The sequence below is a fragment of the Abrus precatorius genome, unplaced genomic scaffold (assembly GCF_003935025.1).
Source record: "Abrus precatorius isolate BTA unplaced genomic scaffold, Abrus_2018 Scaffold8, whole genome shotgun sequence".
NCBI lineage: Eukaryota > Viridiplantae > Streptophyta > Magnoliopsida > Fabales > Fabaceae > Abrus > Abrus precatorius.
Window position 1 is genome coordinate 36,778,123 of NW_020874428.1, and position 27,402 is coordinate 36,805,524.

General features: G+C 29.5%; 1 protein-coding gene and 6 non-coding genes across 7 annotated transcripts; 1 reads left to right on the forward strand and 6 right to left on the reverse strand.

The window, feature by feature from the left end:
• Positions 1–6,250: 6,250 nt before the first annotated feature.
• LOC113847037 (NAC domain-containing protein 100-like) lies at positions 6,251–8,085 on the reverse strand. The gene is made up of 3 exons (XM_027475874.1): positions 7,674–8,085; positions 7,276–7,553; positions 6,251–7,165 (listed from the first exon to the last, which is right to left on the reverse strand). The coding sequence occupies exons 1-3, from the start codon at positions 7,858–7,860 to the stop codon at positions 6,548–6,550; spliced, it is 1,083 nt and encodes a 360-aa protein (XP_027331675.1). The 5' UTR covers positions 7,861–8,085; the 3' UTR covers positions 6,251–6,547.
• A 13,571-nt stretch (positions 8,086–21,656) lies between these two features.
• On the reverse strand, positions 21,657–21,730 carry TRNAI-AAU. The gene has a single exon. It is a non-coding gene; the product is annotated as a tRNA-Ile (tRNA).
• Positions 21,731–23,950: 2,220 nt separating this feature from the next.
• LOC113848695 lies at positions 23,951–24,027 on the reverse strand. The gene has a single exon (XR_003501958.1). It is a non-coding gene; the product is annotated as a small nucleolar RNA snoR122 (small nucleolar RNA).
• Positions 24,028–24,275: 248 nt separating this feature from the next.
• On the reverse strand, positions 24,276–24,360 carry LOC113848678. Its single transcript, XR_003501941.1, has one exon. It is a non-coding gene; the product is annotated as a small nucleolar RNA R44/J54/Z268 family (small nucleolar RNA).
• Positions 24,361–24,537: 177 nt separating this feature from the next.
• On the reverse strand, positions 24,538–24,624 carry LOC113848677. The gene has a single exon (XR_003501940.1). It is a non-coding gene; the product is annotated as a small nucleolar RNA R44/J54/Z268 family (small nucleolar RNA).
• A 211-nt stretch (positions 24,625–24,835) lies between these two features.
• LOC113848675 lies at positions 24,836–24,908 on the reverse strand. The gene has a single exon (XR_003501938.1). It is a non-coding gene; the product is annotated as a small nucleolar RNA Z267 (small nucleolar RNA).
• Positions 24,909–27,209: 2,301 nt separating this feature from the next.
• TRNAA-AGC lies at positions 27,210–27,282 on the forward strand. Its single transcript has one exon. It is a non-coding gene; the product is annotated as a tRNA-Ala (tRNA).
• The last annotated feature ends 120 nt before the right edge of the window (positions 27,283–27,402 follow it).

The window sequence follows — 27,402 nt, forward strand, 5'->3', positions numbered from 1 at the left end:
TAATATTAGTCATTACTTATTTTGAGTTTTTATTTAGGATAAAATCTTGTTATTTTATTTAGTCTATTTGAATTTAGGCTTGTTGGTACAAGAAGCCCATTAGGGTTTGCATTAGTATTAGTTTACAAGCATTAGGCATATATAAGCTCTTGTAAACACACTTTTAATTAGTTTTGAATATAATTTGAGATTGAACACTCTTGTGAGAGCCTGTGACTCTAGGTTCTTGAGTGAGCCAATTTTCTTTGATCTTATCAAGAGGCCAAAACTCTTGTGGCGATCGTTTCTTGGCTTATCAATCTTGCGATTGTGGCGCCATTTTCCATCTCTATTCTATTTTTACTTCTTATTAATTTTCTTCTTATTTCAATTCTTATTTGTGCCGTAATAATTTCATTTTTATTGTGTGAAATCCAATTCAAGATCGTTTAATTCGACAACACGATTTGTGGTTGTCATCAACCATTTATGACACACATTCACACATAAGCTCTCGATTCTTGAAGCATTAGAAAAGTAACAACAATATGCCTACTCTCTAATAAATCCTTTCAATGTCAGCTATGTTCTTCTTATCGTCTTAGTTCTTTCTTTGCCCCAACTGAGGTAAAAGTTAAATTTTATTTTACCATAAATGTTTAAAAGCACAAAATATATATCTCTTTTTTATTTCCTTTGGTTTTTCATTTTCTTGCCTAGGGGAAGGAGAAGTATGCCTATTTTAGCGATCAAATTGAATTAGTAGTTTCTTATTTATCCTTCTCTCCTATAAACTGTCACTGAAGTAGTTAACTTCACATCGTAGTGTTTTTCAAAATTGTATAAAATATATGAAAAATACCAACTCAAATTAAGATTCTCAGGCTCGCTATGATTTACGTTAACATAAAACCAAATAACCATTTAAGAATCAGGAAAATCACCTTCCTGGTGAGATCTCTCTTCATAGCTAAGCCTAATATCCTACAGCTTCTTGTAAGAAAAATATTTCATACTTTTTGTCCATAAGAAAAATATTACATAATTTCTTTTCTTTTTTCCAATTAAAAGATGTTCACCGATGCTTAAAATAGTCTAAATCACAAGAATGTTACTACAGTGCACAACGAGTTAAAAATTAATTTAAGCAACCATACTCAAAGCAAATCTAAAAACATTAACAATTCTGGTTGATTTTTTTTTTCCCTCTTGGGTCAAGAACGTTCGTATTGTCTCATGCTGGAGAATAGCGTTCATTTTGTGGCCTTAAATTCAAGCCCAGTGTTTGACCTCTTAAGGATATCCTTCCAAATGGGCCATCATTAAATAGAGATATCAAATGGGCCAGCATTAGGCCATTTAGACATTCATGTGGCTAACAAGTTATTTAGTTTAACAGCATATGATTTTGCTATCAGTTGACATTGGAATTGGATGATCATATGCATGCCAAGTTAGTGGAAATACATAGCACAATGGGAGAGTAATGGAGAATCAAATTCAACATAAAAGGTCACGTCACGGAGGAATATATCTTAATCTCAAATGTTTGCAAAAAGGTTGAGAAAACACAAAGTTGGGAGGCACATCTCCATCATATCAAATTCGAATCATTTCCAATCCAAGTCAAAGAGATTAAAGATGGAACTTTCGGAAATTGCCAAGAAAGCAAGCAATTGCATATATTTCTACGCGTGTTTTCTTATTGCATTCCAATTAATCAACTTTTTTTGGGAGGGGGGGGGGGGTAAGAAAGAGGTGATGAATCAAAGTATTTAAACACGTAAATATAATACCACCCACGTATTGGAGAATACTTGTGTACTTTTTTCTCAAAATCTAATCACTCATTAAAACTAATTTCCAAGAAATCATTGTTTAAACGTGTATCAATAATGAAAACGACATGTACGGTTTATATACTCTTCGATTGTATTTGGATATTTAATTTGGTAAATTAACAATTTATTTCACTTTGAAGTTTTAGAAATTTGTGATCGGATAAATCTCAATTGTGATTGTGTATGTTCTGTCACAAAAGTGAAACACGTTGTTTTATATCGTCACAAAATCATTATATTTGGTTGTGCCGGCGAGAATTTATATATGTATTCCTTTTTAATAAGGATTTTCTTTTTTCTTCTTCCTTACAATACTTAAATACAGAGACTAGTAGGGTTGTGTATGGTTTAGATCTTAAAAAAAATCAAATTAACTTGAAAAATGAATTAAACTTTTTACCCAATATATATATTTATTTTTCAAATAAGTTCTGTCATGTCCAAACTCATTTCCAATCGATTAATGATAAAACTGAGTTAGGTTCGAAATCGTTTTTTGTAACTAAAACAAATTCAAAATCAAAATATTTTCTATTAATTATTATAAAATAATAACTTTTTGTTAATATCTTACATGAAGTTGTTTTAAACTGTCTTGAAGAAAAGATAAAATAAAAATATATGATGAATATAATTTGGATACTAATTATCATAGAAAGTTAAAAAAAATTGTGGATATTTGAAAGTTGGAAGGTAGCGCCCTCACAGGATATAAAAACTTTTGATGTTATGACAAGCATAGTGATGAATATGATGCCAATTCTCTAAAAATTGAGCGTCTTAGTGTAGTGAGCTAGTGTAAGAAGGTTGAAATATTTGGCATTAATTTACCCAACTATGAACAAATGTTACCATAAAAGATTTGTCGCATATGCGATTACAAGTTATGTAATGAATAATCACAACGAAAAAGAGTCCACATGTGAGGCACCATTCCCTTCCCAAACAAAACTCCAACGAGTGGGCTTCAATTCAAGTGCCAATTGGATTTCCCCAACCTCTCATCCTAACTTATATCATCTTTTCCAAATCAAAAACACCATTCTCCAACACATTTCTCTTCACCCCCTTTCACTTAAGGTAACAAAACTATTTAATGCCACCCACATGCTCATGCCCTTTGATCAATGCGTATCACTTTCTTCACTGTGATCCCCTTTTACTATTAGTTTATTTATGCATAAAAGGAATGTATTAACTAACTATATAATTGCCTTTTCCGCGCAAATCGACATTTCTTTCCAAATGTCTCCTTCTTACACCACAGTGCAATCATTTTGTGTGGTTACTAGGCCAAAGAAACGAGGATAAGATTGACCTTTCCCCCTTTTGGTTTGGATTAAACTTTATTATTCTTTGCACCAAAACAAAATCTCCCTCCATATCTCAATTCAATTTCTCTTTTTTAATGTTTTCCACTTACTTTATTTGGATACCCTCTTGGAAGTTCATGTACAACACACCCAGTTAAGTGTGTGAAATAATTGACATTAACTAATCATAGTAGCCATCAACATTGTGGTTAGCCGAGCATTCTAATGACACGTGGCATTTATGATGTCATAGACGTCGTTTCCAATGGCCCTTTATTCTTGTACTTGTTTCATTTTTCAATCACTCGCTTGCTTTATTCACTTATCTATTATATATATGATCGAATTTTAATCATTAAAATAAACTAGTGTTCATTGTTTTGTAAGCATAATAAAGAGATTTGCTTTAGATATGTGCAAAATTATTATATAAAAATTGCATTGACAATTTTTTCATGCATATTTTTTTATCAGAAAAATGTTTAGATATTAATCAAACGTGGCCTATGAATATTTGTTTCTGAGCTGGGGGCTTGGGGTTTAGAAAAATAGTTTTCTCATGAAGAGGACAATGATTGGGGCTGCGTGGGCCATCAAGGCCAGCAACACAATAATGGAAATGTATTTTTGCCTTTTGGACTTTGAGAGGGCACTCGCACACGGAACAGAGTTTTATGCACTCCAAATTTATTATATTCTTTTTATTACACAATAAATATTATATTATATTATATTCAACCTATTAAAATATGATAAAATCTCAATCATAAAAAATATATATATTACTTCCAGCATATTGGAAACAACTTCAACACACTCTGCTTCAGATGACGACGACCACATAGCTAGCGACATTTGGCATCAGGTGGGGCGCGAGGAAATGTCGCACTCGCTTCGTTTAGCACTCAACATGAGAAAACACCCCTCACAAAAACAAAATTGCGAGTAATATGTAAATTAAATCTTAATTTCGATCACATATATGTAACTACACGACTCAAATTTACTTTTATTATTTTTCATGTGGAAGAGGAGGAACAGGGACAGTGGAAGTGGAAATAGCAGCGGGGTGGGGTCCTGAGATAGGAGTGTTTAGGTGTCGACCGTTAAAAAGGCCTAACTTTTTCCTTAGACTGACATCACGAAGAGTGGGACACACTGCCAGTGCTAGTTAAGTTAAGGTCAGGTGCCAGCCCAAGCTGTGAATGCCCTTCACACCCTTCAATTTATATTAATCTCTTCTGTTTGTTTGATAACTTAATACATAAAATACATTTATAATATTAAATATTATATATTTTTCAATTATAGCTCTAAAAAGAATAGTTAACAAAATTAAATCATATGTAAAGTGCATTCAAGATATATACTGTGTGACACTTTGAAAGAGCCTAGCATGTGCAGAAAAGCGCTACGGGTTGGATGACTTTCCTTTCATTGCTTAGTTTTTATGTTACTCAAATTACTCTGGTTGAAAGCGAAAGTTTTACCTTTAACGACCTAATCATAATTCAATAATCCAATTTTGAAACCCGTAATGCCCCTGTGCTCACTAATGCGATGATGATAAGGTGGTTGGCGTTTCTAAACTTATACCATAATTGCACCAATCAGAGGATAGAGTCACATTCTAATACAAAACTTATAATACATCCTAGAAAGTTAATTATTTATTTCAATCTCATTCCCACAGTGAAATATCCTAAATAAAATTAAACACTTAATTGGCCCATGTAGAAGGGACCTAAAAATTTTCAGAAAGGATAATGGCGTTGGATTGATGTCATTATATCGTGAAGAAAATGAAATATAAACAGTGAGATTTTTTGTAATTTATTTAATTGCCATCATGCTAAGGGAGTTGGGCGAAAAAAATATTAAAAGCCAAATTGGCAGTGTTTTCATACAGTTCAGGATCAAGACGTGCAGGACTCAAATTGATGGACTTTTGAGAGGATTTATCATGTGCCATAAATATAAACACCACATGGTACAAAAGACATACGTATGTTGTATTTTTGGACAAAATAAGAAAAAGAAGATCAGTGTTCTCATGTCATGCCATTACAGCTTCAAAACGGAATGCATGCACATTATGAAATGGGAAATGGATGATTTGACAAATTCAAATGAATGAATGAATGAAACAATAAATGATCACAAATACAGACAAAACCACAGCGTTCCTGTTTCAGTAAAAGAAATCCCCCCAAAGAAGAGATATTTTTATATTTATTTGTCATATATAGCTTACAGAAAATTCAGTCCAAAAATGCTGTTTCAATGGGATGGAGTTTGATTGAAAATTATCTACAAGAACATCAGATAAATAAAATATATCAAGTAAGGGGTAATAATATATTGGACCATAATTTTTTTTTAAATATTGTAATCTGATTTTGTATTGGAGTGGCTTGCAACTGGTCCTGCATGGATTTTATGTATGTCATATTCAATACCAATATGTTGGCGGTTGCACTAGCACAAATTCTTTGTTCTCACTTGACTTGAATCTTGACTAGTCACCACAAACTATTCTAAAACGCTTTCATCTTGGTAAATAAAATTCATTTTTATAAGTTGCTTGATAATGGATTAGTATGGATATCAGCCTTTCCAATCCTTCATATTAATAATGCAACATAAAAACACTTGGAAAGATATAAATCAGAGAGTGGTGTGAAATATCAACACCAATACTAGAGCTGATATCCTCAGATGTTTTAGGTAAAAATGTTTGAATTTGTGCCTTTGACAATGAATCATATTGTCTTATCATTAATACGCACGCACGTAAACAGAAAGAGAAAAGGGGGGGGGTGAGAAGAACTTCAGAGTCATGATTTATACAGTGAGCTACATAGTAGGTAAATGCAGATAAGTTCGTTTATATTTGTCCATGTCAAAGTATGCGCGTGCACGTGTGTCCAAAGAGAGAGAGAGAGAGATGAACTAAGGGGAACTTGATTTTCAATGGTAATAACTGTAAAGTCCCCACATTCTAATATTAAAATACGCAATTCAAACATTACCTGACTCAAGTTCGTGGTGTCAGAATTAGCTGGACTATACTGTTCCAATCCAGAAAAGCAAGATCAACAAGCTACGGTACATAACATAATCATGATTTTTCATTCTATTATGATTTTTAATCCAAGATGAAAGAAAATAATCATGCTCATGGCATGCCAGCCCCAAGCCTATAATAGTATCAAAATTCATAAGACAAAACCAGCTTAATTTCACAAGATTTCTTACACTTAAAACATAACATATGCTTCATTAGATACATCCTTTAGATAAAATCTATACAGAGAGATAACACCACCAATCTCGGAAGACATCTTGTAACCGAGGCTCTTCCTTTTAGCTCAAAAGTTGGTTCTTTTTTCTAAATGGTTCTTCGATTAGAACTCAGTAATTCCAGAAACTATCGAGATCCACTGCTGCAAGTGCAACAGAAGCAGGTGCATGATTCTGATTGTCGAAGGGTCTCCTACACATATCAAAATTCGATACCACAGAAGAGGTTTCAGCGTTTATATCAGTAGTAAGACCCGTTTCCTGCGAGACACTGATCATGTCCCTCTCTGACTTGAAACCATTGGTGAAGTTTGAGCCGTTGTTTTCACATAAGGCTTTTAAGATGCTCTGATCACCACAGACAGAACCTGGAAATTGAAAATTAGCCGCAACTTGAACACCTTGAATGGAGTAGAATGAGGCAGAAGGTTGCATTCTTGGAAGAATATCTAGTGAATTTGATGATACCCCGTAAATGGGGTTGGTGAAGGAATCAAAGATGCCTTCATGGTTTCTTTGAAGATCAATTGGACTGGAGAAGCAGGGCACGTAAGCCGAATCAGTGAGTGGTTTGGGCTTGTTGCCAATGGAAGGTGAGGACTCTGTGAGGGGTGGTAAGCCAGAAGAACCCAATTCATTCCCAAAAGAATCCAACCTCATTATCCCCGAAATATGGGTTTTCTTCCCAGCTGAACTCTTTTGAAACACCCTACAAATCACCCACTCGTTCTGCAACACAAGATCAAAATCCATCACCATTCATTATATACAAGTACTCTCTAACAATCATGAAAGAAAATAAAGGAGAAAACAGAGGAACCAGAGCACTATTATTATACCTTTGCAGTTTTGGGGAGATTGTGAACCGAGAATTTACCCTCGAGTCTGTATTCATGCATGACCCAGTTGCTTTTTTCTCCTTTGGGGGCTCGACCCTTGTAGAAAACAAGAGTTTTCTTCATTCCAACAAGCGATTTTCCTCTGAAGATTTCCTTGTCTTTCCCTGTGGCCTTCCAATATCCTTTTTCCGTGGCCCTGTTGGTCCTCAACCCAGTGGGGTATTTTCTGTCTCTCACGCAGAAAAAGTACCATTCTTTCTCTCCCATTTTCGCTTTCCCTACACCCAAAATCCCACACACAAAAAAATCCATTTTTTTTTTCAAAAGGGGATAAAAACAAAGGCGAAAAGCGAAAAAACAAAGGGTGAAGTGAATGATTAGTTAAAAGTTGGACTTACATGGCAAATCCCAAGGTTCAGACTTGTTTAGGTCGACTTCTCCAATGGCCCTTGCAGAGAAGTTTGTGTCAATGACCTTCTTGTAGAGGTAATGGCTTATAAGCTCTTCATCAGTGGGGTGAAACCGAAATCCAGGTGGCAAATCCATCTGATCCTCTTCCTTACTTAGCACTGAAACGTTTTCCATAATTTAAGAGACTGTGACTGAGGTGTTTGAAAGAGAATTGTGCAGAGAGAGGGAGGGTGAAGATGTGAATGAGGGAAGAAAAGGATTAAGAAGTGAAGGTGGAAGAGGGTGGAGATGATGGGAATATGAGAAGAAAAGCCAGAGAGGAAAACAAGGCCATAAATACTGGTGTGGTGTTTGGGGGTGGAAGAAACGTGGAATGTAAGGTAACCTTCTTGGTTGTTTATAGCCTAAGCCCACTTCTTCTACTTTTTATGAGATGATAATTTTATCCTCCTTAGCTAATTTCTTCTGACTCATCACACCTTGCCCAAATTCCATGCATATAATTATGATCATCCTATGGTACTTTGGTGAACTTTACTATCTAGTTTATCTAAGCGTACATGCACTGGATATTCACCATTTAGTAGATTTCACTGCCATCGCCTCCAATACTCAAAGTATCTTCATTTATGACTATCTAGTAAATTTGAAGTAAGTAAGATTGGATAAGTTTCTCTATTAATATTTATAGAATAAAAATACATAATGAATTATAACGTCAAATAAATTATTTTTTAATGTGTAGATAAATGAGATATGATAAGAAATTAATAGACAATATTTATTTTGTCTCATATTAGATTATACGTAATACTAATGCATGTATCTTTAAAAAAATAAATTAATTTATTAGTTTTATAGTAAAATAAAACTATACGCACTAAAATACTCCTATTAAAATTGTTGTTGAAGTTTTTGGAATAATTAGAGCGATAACTAATCTTAGAATTATTTTAGTAATTAGTTAACAAATAAAATATAATAAAAGTTTTTTATATGTAAGTTCTTAATGTATATTGTAAGTACTCATAAATTTATAAGTTAAGAAGCTAAGGTTTTTCAATTAAAAAGCTTCTATAAAATATGCATTGCTGTTGAGACTCTCGTAAATCTTATAATATAATAATTTTGGGTTGAATGGTGATGAATTATCCTGTTTAAACGTTTTTTTGAATGTTAGAAAAATGAAGGTGAATCTTTAAGTGGTAATAAGGGGCCAACAAGACCTTTTGATGCAAATTGGTGTTGATAATATTATATATTATAATAAGCGTTTCCTTTCTCAATCAGAAGAGAAAAGAAGGCTTAGAATCAAGTGGTGTCGATAATGTGTTTTTTGGGCCAATAACTTTCAGAAAAATAAAGAATCTTCACTTTTAAATTTTTTTTTTAAAAAAAGGTTAAATTTTAGAAAAGAAAAGAAAAAAGAAGAGTATTCGGGAAGCTAATATTCTTTTTCCCTGTAAGTTATCCCAGCTGTATGAATGCAATCAGTAATAGCTAATACCAGCTTGTTCTGTGTCCTCTTTTTGAAAATCAGTTATATCACTTTGTTGTATTTGCATACATTTTTCAAGCTGAAAAGTGGGGGAGGGAGATTCCATAACCGAAACGCCATGGAAATTCAATAGTTGTATTTATGTATATGACGTTGAATTTGGAAGTTAGTAGTGCAGAAACTTGAATTAAAAGGTAAACAAGTGTAGATAAACGAACAAGCTCATTCCGAGCCGTCTTTTGCCATAAAAACAGTTTTTTTTTTTAATATGAATTCTTAGGTACTTACAATAATATTACGTTTATTGAAATGTTATTAGTTTTAAAATACTTCTAATATAGATTTAATAATCTTTTTATTGATTAGTTTTTTAGCCAATACCCTCAAACACTGATAAATAAATAAATAATTCTTAAATAATAACATTCTATCCACATAATATAAAAAGGTTGGAACATGCACTATCAACAGGTTCAAATTCAATTTTAAATGGTCAAATTTACACATTTACCCTAATTTGTTTCATATGAGCAAAGAGAGAAAGAAATAAAATGACTTTAAAAGAAGGGGAGAAGTAAGATTTTGTTATTTGTTTGAATATATGAAGTGATAATTAAAATTATGCAAGACTCGTCATATTCATCTTCCCTTGAAAAATACAGGTAAATGAAAAGGAAAAATGGGACGGGAATGTGACATGTGAGCGGGCTGTTTAATTATTATTATATCAATTAATAATTTTGTAATATAAAAATATTTAAAATAAATTATTTATTCAAAAAAGTATTATAATAAAAAAATTATGAATTTTTTTAATATGTATAAAAAATTATACAAGTTACTTATTTTTTATTCTTTTCTATTAATATAAACAAATAACTTTTTCTTTCTTTTCTTTTTCTATCCATCTAAATAACATATTTCTTATACTTTTTATTTTTAGTCTATTTTTTCTTCTCTTATTTTAGTCTATCTCAAACAAAGCATTACACTAGTTATTATAAAAAATACAATTTTTGCTAATATGATAATTTATAATTGATAGCATAAAATATTTGTATATTATCAGTATATATATTATAATAAAAATTAATTTTATGTTAACATTTTTTATATGTTTTTTAAAAAGTTAGTTATTTTATTTCAAACTCATTCTCAATTACTTTTTTTTTATAAAATACTAATTATTAAAAATAATATGTAAATAAAGTGTTACTGGGACATAATTCTATTGATAAGAATTGTGTTAATCTAATTTATAGTTTCGAATTCAAGTCTCAGTGAATATAATTATGTTAAATATTTAAAATAAAAATTTTACTTCAAAATAATTTTATCAAACTCAAAATATATATATATATATATATATATATATATATATAGTTTTTTTTAACTCAAAAGTATAAAATTTTGTTTTAAAATTTTAAAAAAAAAAGAAGAAAAGAGTTTGAAACGTGAAAAAAAAGGAGGAAATCTTTCTTTTATTTAAATGTTTAATATTAAAAATCGATGATGATGGAAGATTTAATTATATAAATGATATTATTGTATTTTTTATATTTTTTATTTTTAAAAAAATAAATATTTTTTCTAAAAATTAATAATTATAAATTAATATTTATAGTTTTTATAATTTTTTAAAAAATTTAATTTGAAAAACTAACATTTAAAAAAAATAAATTAAAATGTTAATTATGAAAGAGTACAAGAGAGAGAATAAGAGAAAACTTTTTAAAATGAAAGAACTCAAAAAATTAGATTTTAGAGGGTTTAAAAAAACTTTTAAATCCTTTTCATCCTAATTAAGTAATTATTAAATAAAATTTAATTCCTTCCCTCTCCTTCCTTCTTATATGTTACTCTCAAACATAACTTAAATATACATAAAATATATGAATTACTTAACTTAAGAATAATAAACATAACATATGAGACTATACATAACATGTGACTTACCTAATTTAAGAATATACATAACATGTGGTACTCAAAAGTATATGGTTTACTTGGTCTATGTAACACAAAAGTATATAAAAATTGTCTTTATTTATGCAAAGTGTTTGTGTAAGAGAAAATTATAAATAGATATCGTCAAACATATATAAACAATAGAAATTTTAAAGTTTAAGTTTTTATACTAAAATTTTATTATTTTTATTATAACATCATTAATAAATATTATTATCATTGAGTTGTATTTTTTAATGATGTTTTCATAATAAAATTAAAATACTTATATAAAGACAAATTTAAATTGTTTAGGTATAAAAGTTAATTTATAAATAAAAATTACTTATAAGAACTAAATTTATATTTTTTTTGTGAATTAATATATTATTATTATTAGTTACCGTAAGGGCCGAACCTTACTGAACCAAGCATTGCTAAGTCAAGCCTTAATTTGTTATTTAATAAATAATAAAAGACGTTTAGAAAATTTATCATCAACATGAATTGCTCATTGTTACATTTGTTAAATAATGAATTGCGTATTGATCACAAGTGGTGTTTTACCTGCCAATTATCCCAGCTCGGAAAGGCTACTGTGGTTTCAAAGTGACGAGATTTTTCCTACTTAAAAAATTTATTTATTAACGTAAAAATTATCAAGTGTTAAAGATAATATATCATATTAATATAAAATCACAATATTTACACTAATAATTTAATTTTTATTGAAAATGTATATAAACAGTAATTAATAATTAATAAATGGCTTTTTAATAGTGACAAAAACGACAAGACAGTATGTTATTGAAATGGCGTTTTATTGAAAGGAGGGAAAATGGAAGTGAAAAAAGTTTATTTTAATATTTTTTGATTTTGATACAGTATATATAAATAGGAATGTTACGATCCTTCCATACAGGAACAAATATTATAATTTATTTCTAATACCCAGTGTGTTGAAAATGGAGTATTCAAATATTGAAAATTTTAAGCGTACGGATAAGTAATCTAAATAAGTTATTATACATTCATGTCCAAGACTACTCTGTTTTTCAGTGCTTTTTTGTTTCCGTGGTTTAAGTTTGTGATGTGACACTGTCTGTGCCTACGGTGGCGGAAAGGCAATATTCGTTATTTACAAAATATTTTCAAAGAAAAGCTTTGTCTATTTCTTAAATTAAAAAGGTTACATAGAATAAAAAAATATATTTTGATTATGGAGGAATGATTTATTATCCTTCGAAGTGAATCTTAATTTTAGTTAACTCTTAAGCTTGTATATGTCTTTGTAATGTATCGTTGATAAGTGAAGCAAACAATATTTCTTCAATAGAGATAACTGGTAATATTGTCACTATGCTTAGATTCCTTTAAAAAATTACTTATATTAATATTTTTATAATTAAATATTTGACAAAATTACTAAATAATTAACAAATACTCATATGAATCTTAATGCATTTTTTCAAAATATTAACCGTCTAAATTCATTGTCATTAGAAATACGATCATAAAGTGTAGTAAGAAAATCTTATCCTTTGAATTTTTTTTATTAAATTGCACTGTATTAATCCAACACATTTTAAAAAAAATAAATCCTCAATCATTAAGCTTTTAAGAACAAACTTAATAATCAAGAAATTCTCTAAAATCCTTGTTGAATGCTTGTTTACATAAATAAATTAAGATTCTTGAATTAAACAAGTAGAATGACTACTATAGAATTAAATTTAGCTTAATCGTTTAAATTTGATCTTTAATTAACAGGTGTATCTTGAGTTAATAGTATAATTAAATTGCACAAGAAGAAAATTGAGAAGATCCTAACCGTATAATGCTTGTTAATAATTGTTACTTAACTTTGTATGATTGACATCTTAGAATTTTTGGGTATTGTTTGAGATGTCAGAATAAAATGTTTTTATTTATTATAATTTGTTGTACAAATTTCTATTCAATACAATCTATGTTATACAATTTAAGTACTTTTCGTTCAATTATAATTCAGGGATGAGTTTCAATTTTGATTGCCTTAATGAATACAAACATAATCACAAGTTTTAGAGCTCTTATCGGTTACTGTTTCATGTTCTTGCTTTTATTAAAATATAGTTTCCTTTTTTATTTTGACTTTGTTAAACCCCAATTGAGAGAAGAAAAAGGTAGTTCTATAACACACGAGAAAGTCAATCAAATTGGTATACGTCTTTACTCTATAGACAATAATTTGCTTATAAAACGCCAACGATTTGCTCATCATTTTGCAACCACCTCAGTGAGCATTATCCCAAATCCCAACATTCATTCTACATCGTCAAAGTATTACTTTGACTAATTGTTTTGATTCATTCGTATTTAGTTATATTATTATATGATTTTATAAAATATTTTATATTTTAAATCTTGTTCAAACTTATTCCACGATTGAAATATTTTAGTTCTTAAAACGTTTTTTTTAATTTATTAATTCAAAAGTTTTTGTAGTTAAGGTAATGAATGATTCTTAATTGCAGTGAGTCAAATTGAAATTAACATTTCTCTTATTGATATTATGTTTGGTATGGTCAGGAATGGATTATTTAAAAGTTATTATTATTATTATAGTGATAACAGGAATAGAAGTAATCGTGATTTTCATCATTTATAATTTACTTATATATAAGAAACAACATACTTTGGTCTTTGTTTTAGGTGACTTATAAAGTTTGAGCTTTTGTCATTTATTAAAAAGTCAATATGAATCATTATTGTTAACCTTTTAAAGATATTTTTTTGCCGTTTAAGTTTATCATTGCATAAATGAAATGATTATATACTTTATTTTAAATTAATACTATATTTTGCATTTTATGAAATTACATTCCTTAAGAATTAATTATTTGTTTTCAATATTAGCTTATTTTACCATAATAGCATTTATTTTAAATTTATTGTCTTTTAAGGTTGACGCATGTAATTGAGAAATTATATATATAATGTATTTATTTAATTCTCTTATGTTTAATCTAACTAGTTAAAATGATTTTGAATAAATCAACCACACATTGTTAAATGAAAATATAATTGGGGAAAAAGTTACCTTACAATTTTAGTGCTTATATTAATATAAATTATTCTTATAGTTAATTTTAAGCACATTAATTTTTTTTTTATTAAAAATTATTGATTGTACTTTTATATTTTTTATTTACCAAATATCATTTAAAAGATTATTAATTTAAAATACTTAAAATCATTCTTAAAATTTAATGTTTATATTTTAAAATTTTAAATGACAATAATTTTAAAATGAAAAGTCTTAGACTCTATAATTTAATTGATAAGGAAAATAGTTAGGAAATATATTTCACTCGACTGTCATTGCACTTGCAAGCAAACCAAATATCAACCCTAAATGGTCTAATTTTAATGTAATATTATGATGATTTTTTTGTATGCATAACTTTGTGTTCATTTTATGATCACATTTAAAATAGTAAATTTTATTAAAAAATATATTTATCATATTAAAATTACAAAAGCATGATAAATAATTACTAATATATTGTCTTAACTCAATCTGGACTGCTGAAGTTAATTTTTTTTTAGTTTAAAAGACATATATTTACTATAAATTATATTTGATTGAGTGAAGTTGACAATGTAAAATTTTATGCATTAATTGTATGATAAAATTAAAGTATTAAACTTGATAAAATTATTAATATAATTTTTTTATTTATAATTTAATGTATTTTTAAAATAAAATAAAAAAACAGGACATGAATTTTTTAAAATTATAATTCTTGAACATGAAAAAGCATATCGAATTAAAGCTACTGGTATGTCTGTTTGCATGAAAGTAGAGAGGAAATTGGTATAGGATAGGCCCTAAGAACAAATTTTGTTTTTATTGAGTTGGTAAATGGTAAATGTAGGGGAAAAGAAGATAGTTTTTAACATAACCAATTTTATCTTTTATTTTTTATTAAATTTAAATTAAGTGTAGACTGATGTTGTTGGTGTAGTCAGCAATTATACATCACCTGATCTCTATCAAACAGTTTAGAATTAATCTTCTTGAGTGGGCCCTGTTGTACTGTTGGAAGATGAGGAAACAAAGGCAGAAAGCATGTGGAACAATGGCATTGCTCCATAACCCATTATCGTATCATTAATTTATATATACTCTCAAGTTAGGCAAAGGTCATTGAGATTTGATACCTTACCATGTTACGTGGAAACCCTTCATTAGCTTTTCATATTTTTTCTATTAAAAAAATAAACCATAGACTAATGATTTAACCATTTTATTGGACTGCCTAACTTTGGGAGGTAACATTGGGATTATGTGTATGTGGCTATGTCAGAATCGCACATATAAATAATAAAAAAAATCAATTGGAGATTGTGATAGAGATTGCTACGAGTCCTTTTGGTCACCACACTGTCACTAGAACATTTATTCACCCCTCAAAGCTTGCCAATATATTTGTAATTGTTTATTTATTTATTTTCAATTTGTTTTTTTAGGGGGTTGACTTTATTTATTACAATGCTCTCCTTTTTTGCTTACTGAAAAAAAAGAGAGAAGCAAAATACTCATTTTGTAGTCTGATAGACTCTGGGAACAGGGAATAGACAACCAATTAATCAAACTGCAATTGCAAAAATAAAATAAACAGCTATATAGCGAATTGGAATATTGTCACATTAATTGGTATGTTTATTGATTTTTGGATTTTATTGTTCTATCTAATTAAAAAATCATTTTCTTTTTTCAATGAGTTTTATGAAAATTATATTTTCTATTTAATTGTGTAACATTTTTAAAAATGTGTACATAGAAAATATGATCTCCCTAGTTTTTGTAAGAACCAACAAAAAACTAGAGCCTCTGATAAAGCAAGGGAGGGAAGTTGCAAAGTAAAATGCCTGAAATTCATGGGAAAAACAAGGATTATATCGAATTCCACCGACCCACCATGTGTTGTGAGAAAATGTCCATATTGGGGTAAAAAAATGTTACATTTTGACACTGGATAAAATAGGCACGTGCATCGTTTACTTTTCAAATAATTAAAATCAAAACAAATTAAGAAAATGGTAAATGTAATATCAAATATTGGCTTAATAATATTTTTAGTTTCTATATTTTAATGTATATTGACTTTTGTCTCCTTATTTTTAAGTGTTTACAGTTAGTTTCTTAAACTTTTTTAAAAATACAAAATAAAATATAATAAAAATGTGATACAGTGTATTTGTATTGTATTTTATTTTTAAAAATGAAAAATTATTTAAAAAAATATAAATGTGAAGAATTAAAACTAGGAAGACCAAAATCACACATTCTAAAAATTTGAAACACTAAACGTGAGTAATTAAAACTATGAGTCAAAAACCATACATTTAAAAATTAAAACGACTAAATACAAACAATTAAAATTAAAGAGACCAAAATCACATATATATTAAAATATAAAAATTAAAAATACAATTAAGCCTAAATTTTTGTACGTACTTCTACCACTTATAATGGTTTTATTTAACGTCGTATGAATTAATAAGATAAAAGTCCTATAATATATTTTAAAAATCATATAAATTTTAAAATTAAGTACATGACTTTATATAGAATTTTATCATTTAAATTTATCATTTTTATATTATGACTATTTATGATAAGATTAAACCATTAAAAATTTCTCTTATATTTTTGCATTAAAAGAGCATTTTCATCTGTATACAGATAAATAAATTCTTAAATTAGAATGTAAAACAAGTTATGAATTAGTATGTCAATGAAAGTTTGTTTAGTTAATAAGGATTGAGTTTGTATCTGACAAAAATGTAAGCTAAAATTTCATTATAGATATGAGGATTTTGTGAATAGACATGTCTTCATCTTGATGAACTTTTGAAATTGAATTTATCTAAACTTTTTAGAACTAAAAAAAGTTATAAATTAGTAATATAGAAGGGAATGGCAACCTGCACTCAACTAATGAAAGGATAAGGAATATTCGTGTTTGATCCGAATGGTTGTGTTGTGTCCTTGACTAAATTGCATTTGTGGAATCTTTTTTTAGCTTTTTTAATAAGGCTTGTGGACTCTTTTAACATCACCATATCTCAACCTTCGCAAGCAATTAAACAAATTATTTCACCAATATGATTGCATGACTTTTGCTTTTCCCGCTTAACGTATCTTCTTCTTTTTACACAGAATAATGCATTTTTTAAGCTATAAAAATGGATCAAGTTTAGGAATGTGCTGGGAACCCAATAATAAAGTCACTGTGTGGAAGGAGACCGAGGCAATTGAAACGAGAATGGAAAAACTTTGTTTTATATGGAGAATTTTTTAAAATATGAAATTAACAGTGAAGAGATGTTTAGAGTTAAGTTTGGATGAAATTATAAATGATAAATACAACAAGTATAATAAAGAGATTTTTTAATTTTCTATATGACAAATTTTTTAAACTTTTTTAATATTTTAAAATATTTTTTATCATCCAAATATATGCAATATAGAGGAATTTTGTTTTTCTCAATCATATTATACAAAATTTATTCAATGCAAAAAAGATATAAAATAAAAATTCTATATTATTAGCATTTGTTTTTCTTAAAATTCAGTCAGATTAAAAAAACTAATATGTAGTAAATTAGTTTCATCAACTGTTCATACATTTAAAGCAAATTACGAATAGAAATCAGCATGAACCATGAGAGCTTCAAGTGGAAAGCTAGAGGTAGCTAGAACCATTCCAAAAATACTGAAAAATCACACGTTAAACTGAAAAGTAGCACCACCATCGACCACAAACCCAAACCGAACATGCATGCAAGCAAAGCAGCGCCACCTTAACATATAAATAGGGACACGTTCTGCATCAAAAACCGAGCATTCCAATCCTTCGCAAAATAGAACATCACACTCAAACGAACATTTGGTCACCGAAAATCACTACCTAAGACATAACCAAGAAATCACCCCACCAAATCCCTTGTGCAACCATGAGGAAACCAAAGACCTTGCCAATAACCATTATTGGTGAGTCTCAACTGTGTCATGGCTGGAGCACTCTTTCAAGTCCAGGATTTGTGTAGGGTTTTGCATTTTTTCAGGTTGTTGTGATTTGTTTTCTATATAATGGGATCAAGGTGTTAAACTTATCCCTTCGTTTAAATTTAGAATTTTAACGAATGTGAAATTTGTAATAAGAAATGATTTTTAAAAAGTTAAATGTGAAGAGAGTTGGGAATGATAATTTGAAAACAGTTAAATTAATATTTTTTTTAAAAGTCTCTCTTAAAGAAGTGTCATTTGAAATTACTACTATTAACATAGATTATTATTCAGTTAAAATTTTGCAATATTCTTAAAAGAAATTTTTTTACATTCAAACACGTGTAATTTAGCAATTTAAAATTATTATATCAAAGCGCATATTTGTGTACTTTCCGTTAGTTTTTTCATCACTCTCCATGGTTTTAAATGCACTTTTTTTCAATTTTTTTGACTTGAAACTGCATCTTTCTAGCCTAAATTAGAAAAGAAAATGTTATCAGATTTGGGTGGCCGGAATCGAACGTATCATGATTGAATAGTAAAAAATGTGGGTAATATACACAATAATATATGTAAATGCTGTGTCAATTTTTTCAGCAAAAAAAATTACGATAATGGTAATGGGTTCGATGAACCAAGCTTATTATAAATTTGTGATTAACCAATACTCTGACGAAACAAAGAGTGTTAGGTGTTGACAATGTACATGAGTCCAAAGTGAATCTTGGAACAGTATAATACTTTCCCAAAGAAAACAAAGATAACCACACTTCATTTGTGCCAAGCAGATACTAGTAATGGAAAAAATGTGTCATTTTCACCGGCAGGAGGATCATTGATTTGTTTACTGGCTTGGTGGGTTAGGCACACTGATTAACATAGTATTAATTAATAATTAGTTGCACGCCTCTACTATAGTTTAATAACATGCACTAAAGTAAATTGTATGCAGAAGGCGCCACAAACCCTGTTCAGTGTTCGTCATCCATTTAAGCCAATTATCTTATATGTTTGTGTACGTATTGTAATTTGTAACTATTGGCTGGTTCATGCCAAAACAGAGTCCAAATTATTTATAATGACTTGATTATCAGTTTTGTGTTAACTTTTTGAGCTTCTAGTTTCTTTCATATCTTAACTTTTAGATTGAAGGTAACATTGCTTGATAATTGGTAAGTTTAGGGTGTATGTGAGACCTACAAACACGAAAGGGACTAGCACCTAACAGCCTTACTTAAAATTGGGATCTTAATATTTACACCTAATCTTAATTCTTTACACACTAGAGAATGGGAGAATCCATTAGTCAGCCCCTTCATCAGCCTATCCACATTTGACATTTTTTCAAAATTTATTGGATGAATTTTTATGCAAGTTTCACGTGATATTTATTTAATAACAAAAATAAATTTAGAAAGATGAGTTAAAGAATATACTGTTAATATTTCCACATAAAAAAAATCAGCATAGTAGATTTTGCAGTGATATTGAAGTAATATACTTATGAGTATAAAGTCTTCTTTTTTATTATTATTATTAGAATCTAAAATGCTGCATATATATAACAAGTAGAACTAAAAACGATATTATAATCTAAGAAAAGAAAAATGTTTTGTAGACACTCACCCTGTGTATATACTTAGAGGGAGAAAAAAAAAAGAATAAAAATAATAATAAATGATATGACATAATATAGTAAGAGAAATAAAACGAGATGAAATGTATTAAATAGGTGTTGATATTATTTGAGTGTTTATGAATCATAATGACTAGAAAAATTAAACTTTGATTTTCAATTTTTGGTGTATGAAATGGGTGAAGAGAAGCGAAAAAAGAGATATATAGTTGATGATGTAATAAAAAAAAAGAGACAAAAACAAAGCATTAAAAATTAATGTAAAATAAAGTAATGTAAAACACAAAATAAAGAAACCAAAGAAAAGAAATGAAGATTCAGAGCATAGATGATTCATTACTGAAGTTCAAACTTGAAAGAACCTAGCAACTGAAGTATAGTGTATGATCGGTCCTGTCACATGCTCACATTTGTTAACAAAGTTCTTAACCTACAATGAAGCATTGTTATTTGAAACATTGCGATGAGTAATATTGATGAATTTGGTAAAGGTTCGAAAAGAGAGGGATTCGAACCCTCGGTAAACAAAAAGCCTACATAGCAGTTCCAATGCTATGCCTTGAACCACTCGGCTATCTCTCCCACAGAATGATGCCCAGAAACCTGGTGAATAGTGAATCATTGCTATTCTATTTTGGTAGGCGCATAAAACTAATTTGAACTAGAAAAATAGAAAAGAAAATAAGAAAAACCTCTTACGAGGCCTTAAGATAAACAAATTTGATTAATGAGTCAATTTTTACGTTATTTCGTACTGTATTGTACAATTCCTTTGTTTGTGGGATTATTTTGATTTCTCACGCGATAAATAAATTATGGAATAGATTTCTACCTATGCCTAGATCTCGGATAAATGAAAATTTTATTGATAAGACTTTTTCAATTGTAGCCAATATCTTATTACGAATAATTCCAACAACTTCAGGAGAAAAAAAGGCATTCTTTTATTACAGAAATGGTGCGATTTGATTATCTTTATTTTTTTTTTTTACCAATTTAGGTAAAAATTGAAAAAAAAAAACCTACGTTTGCTTAAGGTGAAATTTGTAAATAAAATGATTAATTCCTTCTGTCGTGTATCCCCGATTAATGCAGCCTCATATGCTTCAATTTTAGGTTTATAGTATTAAGCGAAAGGTTATACCTATACTTATAGGGGTTAGGTCAACCCTACTCTACTAGTACCAATGGGCGGCATGGGGGAAGAAGCACTACGCTTAGGAATCAACAACACGAAAACCTTGTAAAAAAAAAAAATCTTTCCTTGTCTTATCGGGATAGAGATTAACAAGAATGGTTGGGACAATAAACATCCATCTTGTTCGTATTTTGGATACCCGTATAACCATCGAAGATTGTTGAAGTGATTAATTCTAAGAAATTAAGCAGCGGTGAGGACAAAGAAATTGTTGAAGTTACTGTTTTTTTATCCAGTACCAACATATTTGTTGTTAAGAAAAAATCTTTTACAGGAGGGTTGGCTAGAGATTTGTTGTAAAAAAAAACACTAGCTCTGCTCAGTTGATAATGAGAATAGAATAATTCAATCTTTTTTTATTATACGGTAGAAACTCTTTAAATTAATAATGTCAGGATCGGAAAAATTTATTAATTTAGAGAGTTATTAATTTAAAGAGTTTTTAAGTAATTATACTGTACATACCAAACAAAAAGACAAATTAATCTATGTCTCTTAGAATTACGTTGCAGCGAACCTTGGGATGCAATAAGAAAAGTTAGAGATGAACTCCAAACTTGAACTCTAAAGGAAAACAGACAACTGTTGAATTTCAATAGGGTGTAAAAAAATTATTATTTTATTAAATTGGCCCATGCAGGTCTCGAACCTGCGACCTTCGCGTTATTAGCACGACGCTCTAACCAACTGAGCTAATAGGCCAATTGATTTTTATGGTGCAGTTTAAACTTAACTTATTATCTCAATCTGCGTTGATTTCAGATTAAAATGTTCATAGAATAGCTTTTTATGCATGATTTCCTTAATGTTGGGCTTGTTCCATTGGTTCTGTGTCCTAAATACATTCGGGCGTCATCCCTTCGGGCATTTGCTTCCAGCCTAGTTCTACTTTGACCCAATAAATAAATGAAATCTATGTACAGGACATAACAAGTTTGTCCCCAAAAACATAATAAATCAGACATTTAGTATTGACTATTCTATTGAATGGATTTGACCCTTTTAAATATAATATTAAAACATGTTTTCGAAATAAAATGCAGAATTATAATTATTATTTAAGAAAGCAAATGATTCAAATTTTAATAACTACAATTTATTATACGTGAACTTGATTTTGATATATTGATAAAATAAAGACTTTTACAGTAATTATTACAAAAACCACTAAGTAATTTTTAATGCAGTGACAATCCATAATTAAATTACAATATAAAAAAATTACAGTCAACATACTGTAATTAAATTCTTATTATATATGTAAATTTATTTTACTACCTTAGTACAACCTCTAATGCCAAATTATCTAACAATTACTATTCTGCATTTTATTCTATGAAGTGCATTCATAGTTCAAATGTTACATACATGCTGGAGTTTCTTATTATCATAAGCATATGTTTGAAATACAATTATCGTTACTTTTCCTTTCATTTTAACTTCAAATATGCACGCATTAATTCCTTTAACTTATAAATTTATTTTTTTTAATTGTGACCGAAAGGGATATTTCCCGAGGCATCGACAGCTGATCCATGAGCATGAGCTACGATCAACACATTTGCTCGCCTCCCTGAAGGAATCACCGGGATACAAACCCATAGCCCTTGATGTGCCTACAAATGAGCAGAACCAACGAGATCCTTTCTGACTAGGATCCATTTATTTGGGTTGTTTAAATGAACGCTCGTATGCTATGACATCAATTTAAGCTTTAATTTATAGAAATAGAATAAAATGCAATCCATCATAAATTGACCAATAAAGCTTTTTTAAAACAAGAAAACTTACTAAAACAGCTTATAAGTTATAAATTGTTTAGGGTTTTGTTAATATAGATAACGCTTTTCTACGCTAAATACGAGTTTCCAATGTCTGTACTAAATTCAAGAAAAAAGAGCAACAGATTTTACTTGGGCTTTTCACTACACATTCAAACTCAGCGTAATCAACATCCAGCAATGCTCCTATTTTCAGTGAAATAGGCATTGTTGACAAAAAAACGAAGTTAAATAACATTTTGTTTGGCATTATCAAATTTTTGAAACCGACTACACAACAGGTAATAAACCCAACTAATTACAAGCCTTCATTAATACCAATAGAAAAGGTTTTATTACATACGATGCTATTGGAGCCCAATGTTAGTCAGGCTTCAACAAAAGCATCTTCAAATCTCCGTTCTTAGTGACAATCATCAGGCTTGTAAAATATGCACGCCGGCATGAACTTTATTGGCTAAGGGAATTTTTTTACCATGGCAAAGTGAATAGACTCTTTCTGCAAACGATAAAACTACACAAAAACAAAGAAAATATTTACAGCCCTCAATATCAGATTTCATTTCAACACTGCTGCTCATAATATGTTCATCGTGTTCAAGGGCAACGACACCACGTGCACACTTCACACAAGTTCAACGGTAACTGCATCACTTGCAGAGAAATCGGCGACTTTAAAATGCAAAGCAGTTCATAACTTACAAGGGTTGTTTGAATAGAGGAAATGACAAACATAATAAATTGTTCAAATGATTTAAAAAACAACGTTCACCATATAATGACTGATTGAAGGCTTGTTTGATTCTATGTTTCAAACCTCCGTCCACCATAATCAAAATATTTTCACTTCAGAAAAATCCGGGTACAGGTTGCAATTAGTGAAAGTCCATTATCATTGTTACCCAACGAGGTAATACCGTAATACGCATGTTATATATATATATACTCAACACACAAATTAAAAGCAACCGTGTAAAAAAAATTTTCTTAACAGGGAAGAAAATGACGTATACGTCTTCTAAAATCAACCCAATCTTTACAAAAAACACATTCAGGACATAAAAACATGACTCCTGCGTGTCTTTGAACAAAGGACAGAGACAGTGGTAATAGGCGGCAACAGGTATTCACAGTCAAGTATGGCCTCAGAGGTAGTGACAATTTAGATATCATCAACAACACATCTGATAATACGTGCAATTGAGTACATCATTGGCCAGGTCATTGTTGTGGTATCAGAATAAACCTTCCCAAATCAAGCATTTTGAAGTCTAGATTTCAATTTGCAAACCAATGAACACCACCGACCAAGAAAAAGTACATTTTTCTCCTTTCTATACTTGTAAGACAGTCCGAAAGTACTCGGAAACATTCTAGACATTCACCATGTCACCTAAAAAGATGAGGAATTAAGATCTTTTCAAACACCACTTTAAACACACTACAAAAATTTCACATTGACTCATTATGCATCAGAGAGATTCCCAAAGACAAATCATCATTATCAACATAAATTCTGATGTCCCTGTCTAATTTATCGTCACTTGCACACGATACAGTCAAATTTTCAAAAATTGAAATAGTAAATAAAATGGGTTTCTACAACCAACAACCATATATGATCGTTCAAAGAAAGAAAAAAAAGGAACGCAACAACTATTATGAGATTTATATATATATGCTCTAAATAACCTACATTAATAAAAAAATATATACATAATTTTTACGAACGCATCAGAGAGATTCCCATTAGACGTAGTCATCAATCTCCTTTGGAGTGCTGATGTCCCTGTCTATGTTGTCATCATCTGCGTATAATAGCTGTTTATGCAAGCTACAAGCATAGAATTTGAAGGTTAACGCAAAAGGGCAATGATGTAAAGAGAATTGTACTCAATAACCATACAATGATTTTACAATTCAGCCATGAAAATAATCTTAAAAAAAAAGGGAAGGATGAGAAGGTTACAGCGAAACCCTTTCAACGCTTTGATATGCTTTTTGAACATGAATATTAGAAATAAAGTCAGTGCCTCAGATTGAAGTTGATATCATAGACAAAAATCTCGGAGTATATTTAACACCATCATAGGCACACGACAATTCAAATGCAATTGAGTTGAAGAGAAAGAAACAAAACAGAAAATCGCTCAGCGTTCTTCGGTAAGTAAGAAAAAGGGGTTAGAGATATGGAGTCATGAATTGAGAAGACACGGATGTTGAGAGAGGAAAACCCTCACTAAGCTTTCGACGCTGCTATGGAGAATAGGGTTTTGGTATCGGCGTTATTTATTTATAGAGAGAAAGTGGATCGATCACAGAAATTAGGGTTTAGCATACACGGTCAGTTTGATCAAATTCACAAACTAATTGTGGCCGTTCGATCGGTGGGTTTTCAAACCCAACAAAATAATTGTTTTACAATAATAACAAAAAAGTCGTTGATGAATGTCTCACATGACCCAAATGGGATTATAAATTTGGGTTCTTGATGAATTGAGCCTAGACCGGTTTGGGTCAGTCATATGGATTTTAAAAAAAATAAACCCATTCATAGAGTATACCTACTCCATCAGGCCCATCACTTCAAAATGAAAGCTTATCGTGTCATGAGAATGCTTTGATGCTTCCACAAACCACAATTCACGGTTTTCGCGTTCACATTTATATCAATTATTGTGCGTATTAAATTTTATAAAATTTAAATATTTTTAAGTATGTTATTTTAAATTTAATATTTATTTATATTTCAAAAATATAATATCCATTAAAATAAATTAATGCAATAAAATATTTATTAATTTTATTTTATATGAAATTTAGTAAAATTGATTCACTTGAAAGTAACTTTGAAACTAATGCTTAGATTGATTAATCACAGATTTTATATAAAAATTATCAAATTATGTAAATGTCTAAAATTAAAACCTAATGTATTTCCTGGTTAAAAAAAAAGCAAATTTTTGTTAACAAAATGAAAATTGACAAATATTCTAACCTTGAAAGCCATACAAGTGTGCCATCATCATGGATATGTATCTAGGATAAGGCCTGACAATATGTACGTACATAATATAATTTGATAACGATTATGAATCACAAAAATCTAGTTTTTGCTCATTTATTGATAAGGTGATCAATATGCATGTTACTATACTAATGCATATATTTTATGTTGCGGTTTAGCTATCAGCGTACTTAGATTGTGTCTTTTGCCGAATATTTTGTAATTGTCCATCAAGGGGACAAGGGTAGCTTTCAGATTTTGATTTGCCAAATTTTGTCCATAATAACGTTTGAAAGAGAACAATCATGCAAGGTACCGGCATGTAATTATTGGGAATCTTAAAAAGTGAATGTTAAAAAGCAAGAGAAAAATCAAGTATTAGCTTTTCATACTAATCATTTATTAGGTTATATTCATATTTATTTTCAATTCTCGTCATCTCTTGTTTTTCTGTACTCATTTTTCATTGAAAATAAGGTATAAATAATATTTTTTTTCCGAAAAAAAAAAGGGTTGAAGTGATTTGCAAATGAGTCGTAAGTTTCATCCACATGAACAAGGATCACCCTGAAGTCTGAACCCTGCATTATTGCGTTTGATTAGAATAAAAACAAAAGGGCCGGTCAAGTCAAGCTATTAGCTGGCATTACTAAAGAGTAAGAGACATTATTATATGTACGTCCATGATAATTGTTTTCTGAGGAAAAGTAAAACGAAGATATGGTGCAATGCATGAACAATTAAAGTGATGGAGATATCCCTGGACAGTTTTCAGACTTCATCACGTTTACGCAACGAACGGGTTGTGTTGTCAAGAATCCATAAAAATGAAAACTGGCCTTGTAATATTTGTTGCACAGTACTCTAGAGTTGTACTGGTGGTGTGTGGAACAGATAAACAAGAAAGAAAATGGAACTTGCCATACACATTGAATTAATGATGAAAGTAATATTCCTTTGAAACGGAAAAGCATAATTATCTTACAGAATAAGAAGATATAACATAATAGTTTATTTTGTTTTATTTTTTAAAAGTTTATCTTACTATGAGGAAGGTGATAAGTTAAATATGTAAGTTTATCTTACATATTTATTTTTATTTAAATATTGTGTTTTATCATTTTCACTAAATGATTCCTAAGATAATATGATAATTATTTCAACCACTTTTTACTCTACAATTCTTTTATAGATACTCTAGAAATTGAATAATATACTCATCAGTGTATATCATTCTCATATATTAAATTAAATTTTAGTTTATTTTATTTAAAACCTAATATATATAACTGTTATCTAAATTTAAGAGCAACATATATAATAGTCCGAATTCTCTAAAATTAATATAGATTTACAGATACATGTAGAACTATATAAAATGCTTTGATGTGAAGGGGATGTAGCTCAGATGGTAGAGCGCTCGCTTAGCATGCGAGAGGTACGGGGATCGATACCCCGCATCTCCATTCGTCTGCTCATTTTTTCTCTCTCCTGGCAATTTTTTTGTATCACTGAGAAAGGCATAATATTAGTGCTGACTCTATTTTATATTTGTGGTTTGCAAAGAGGCATTAGCATTGAATGTA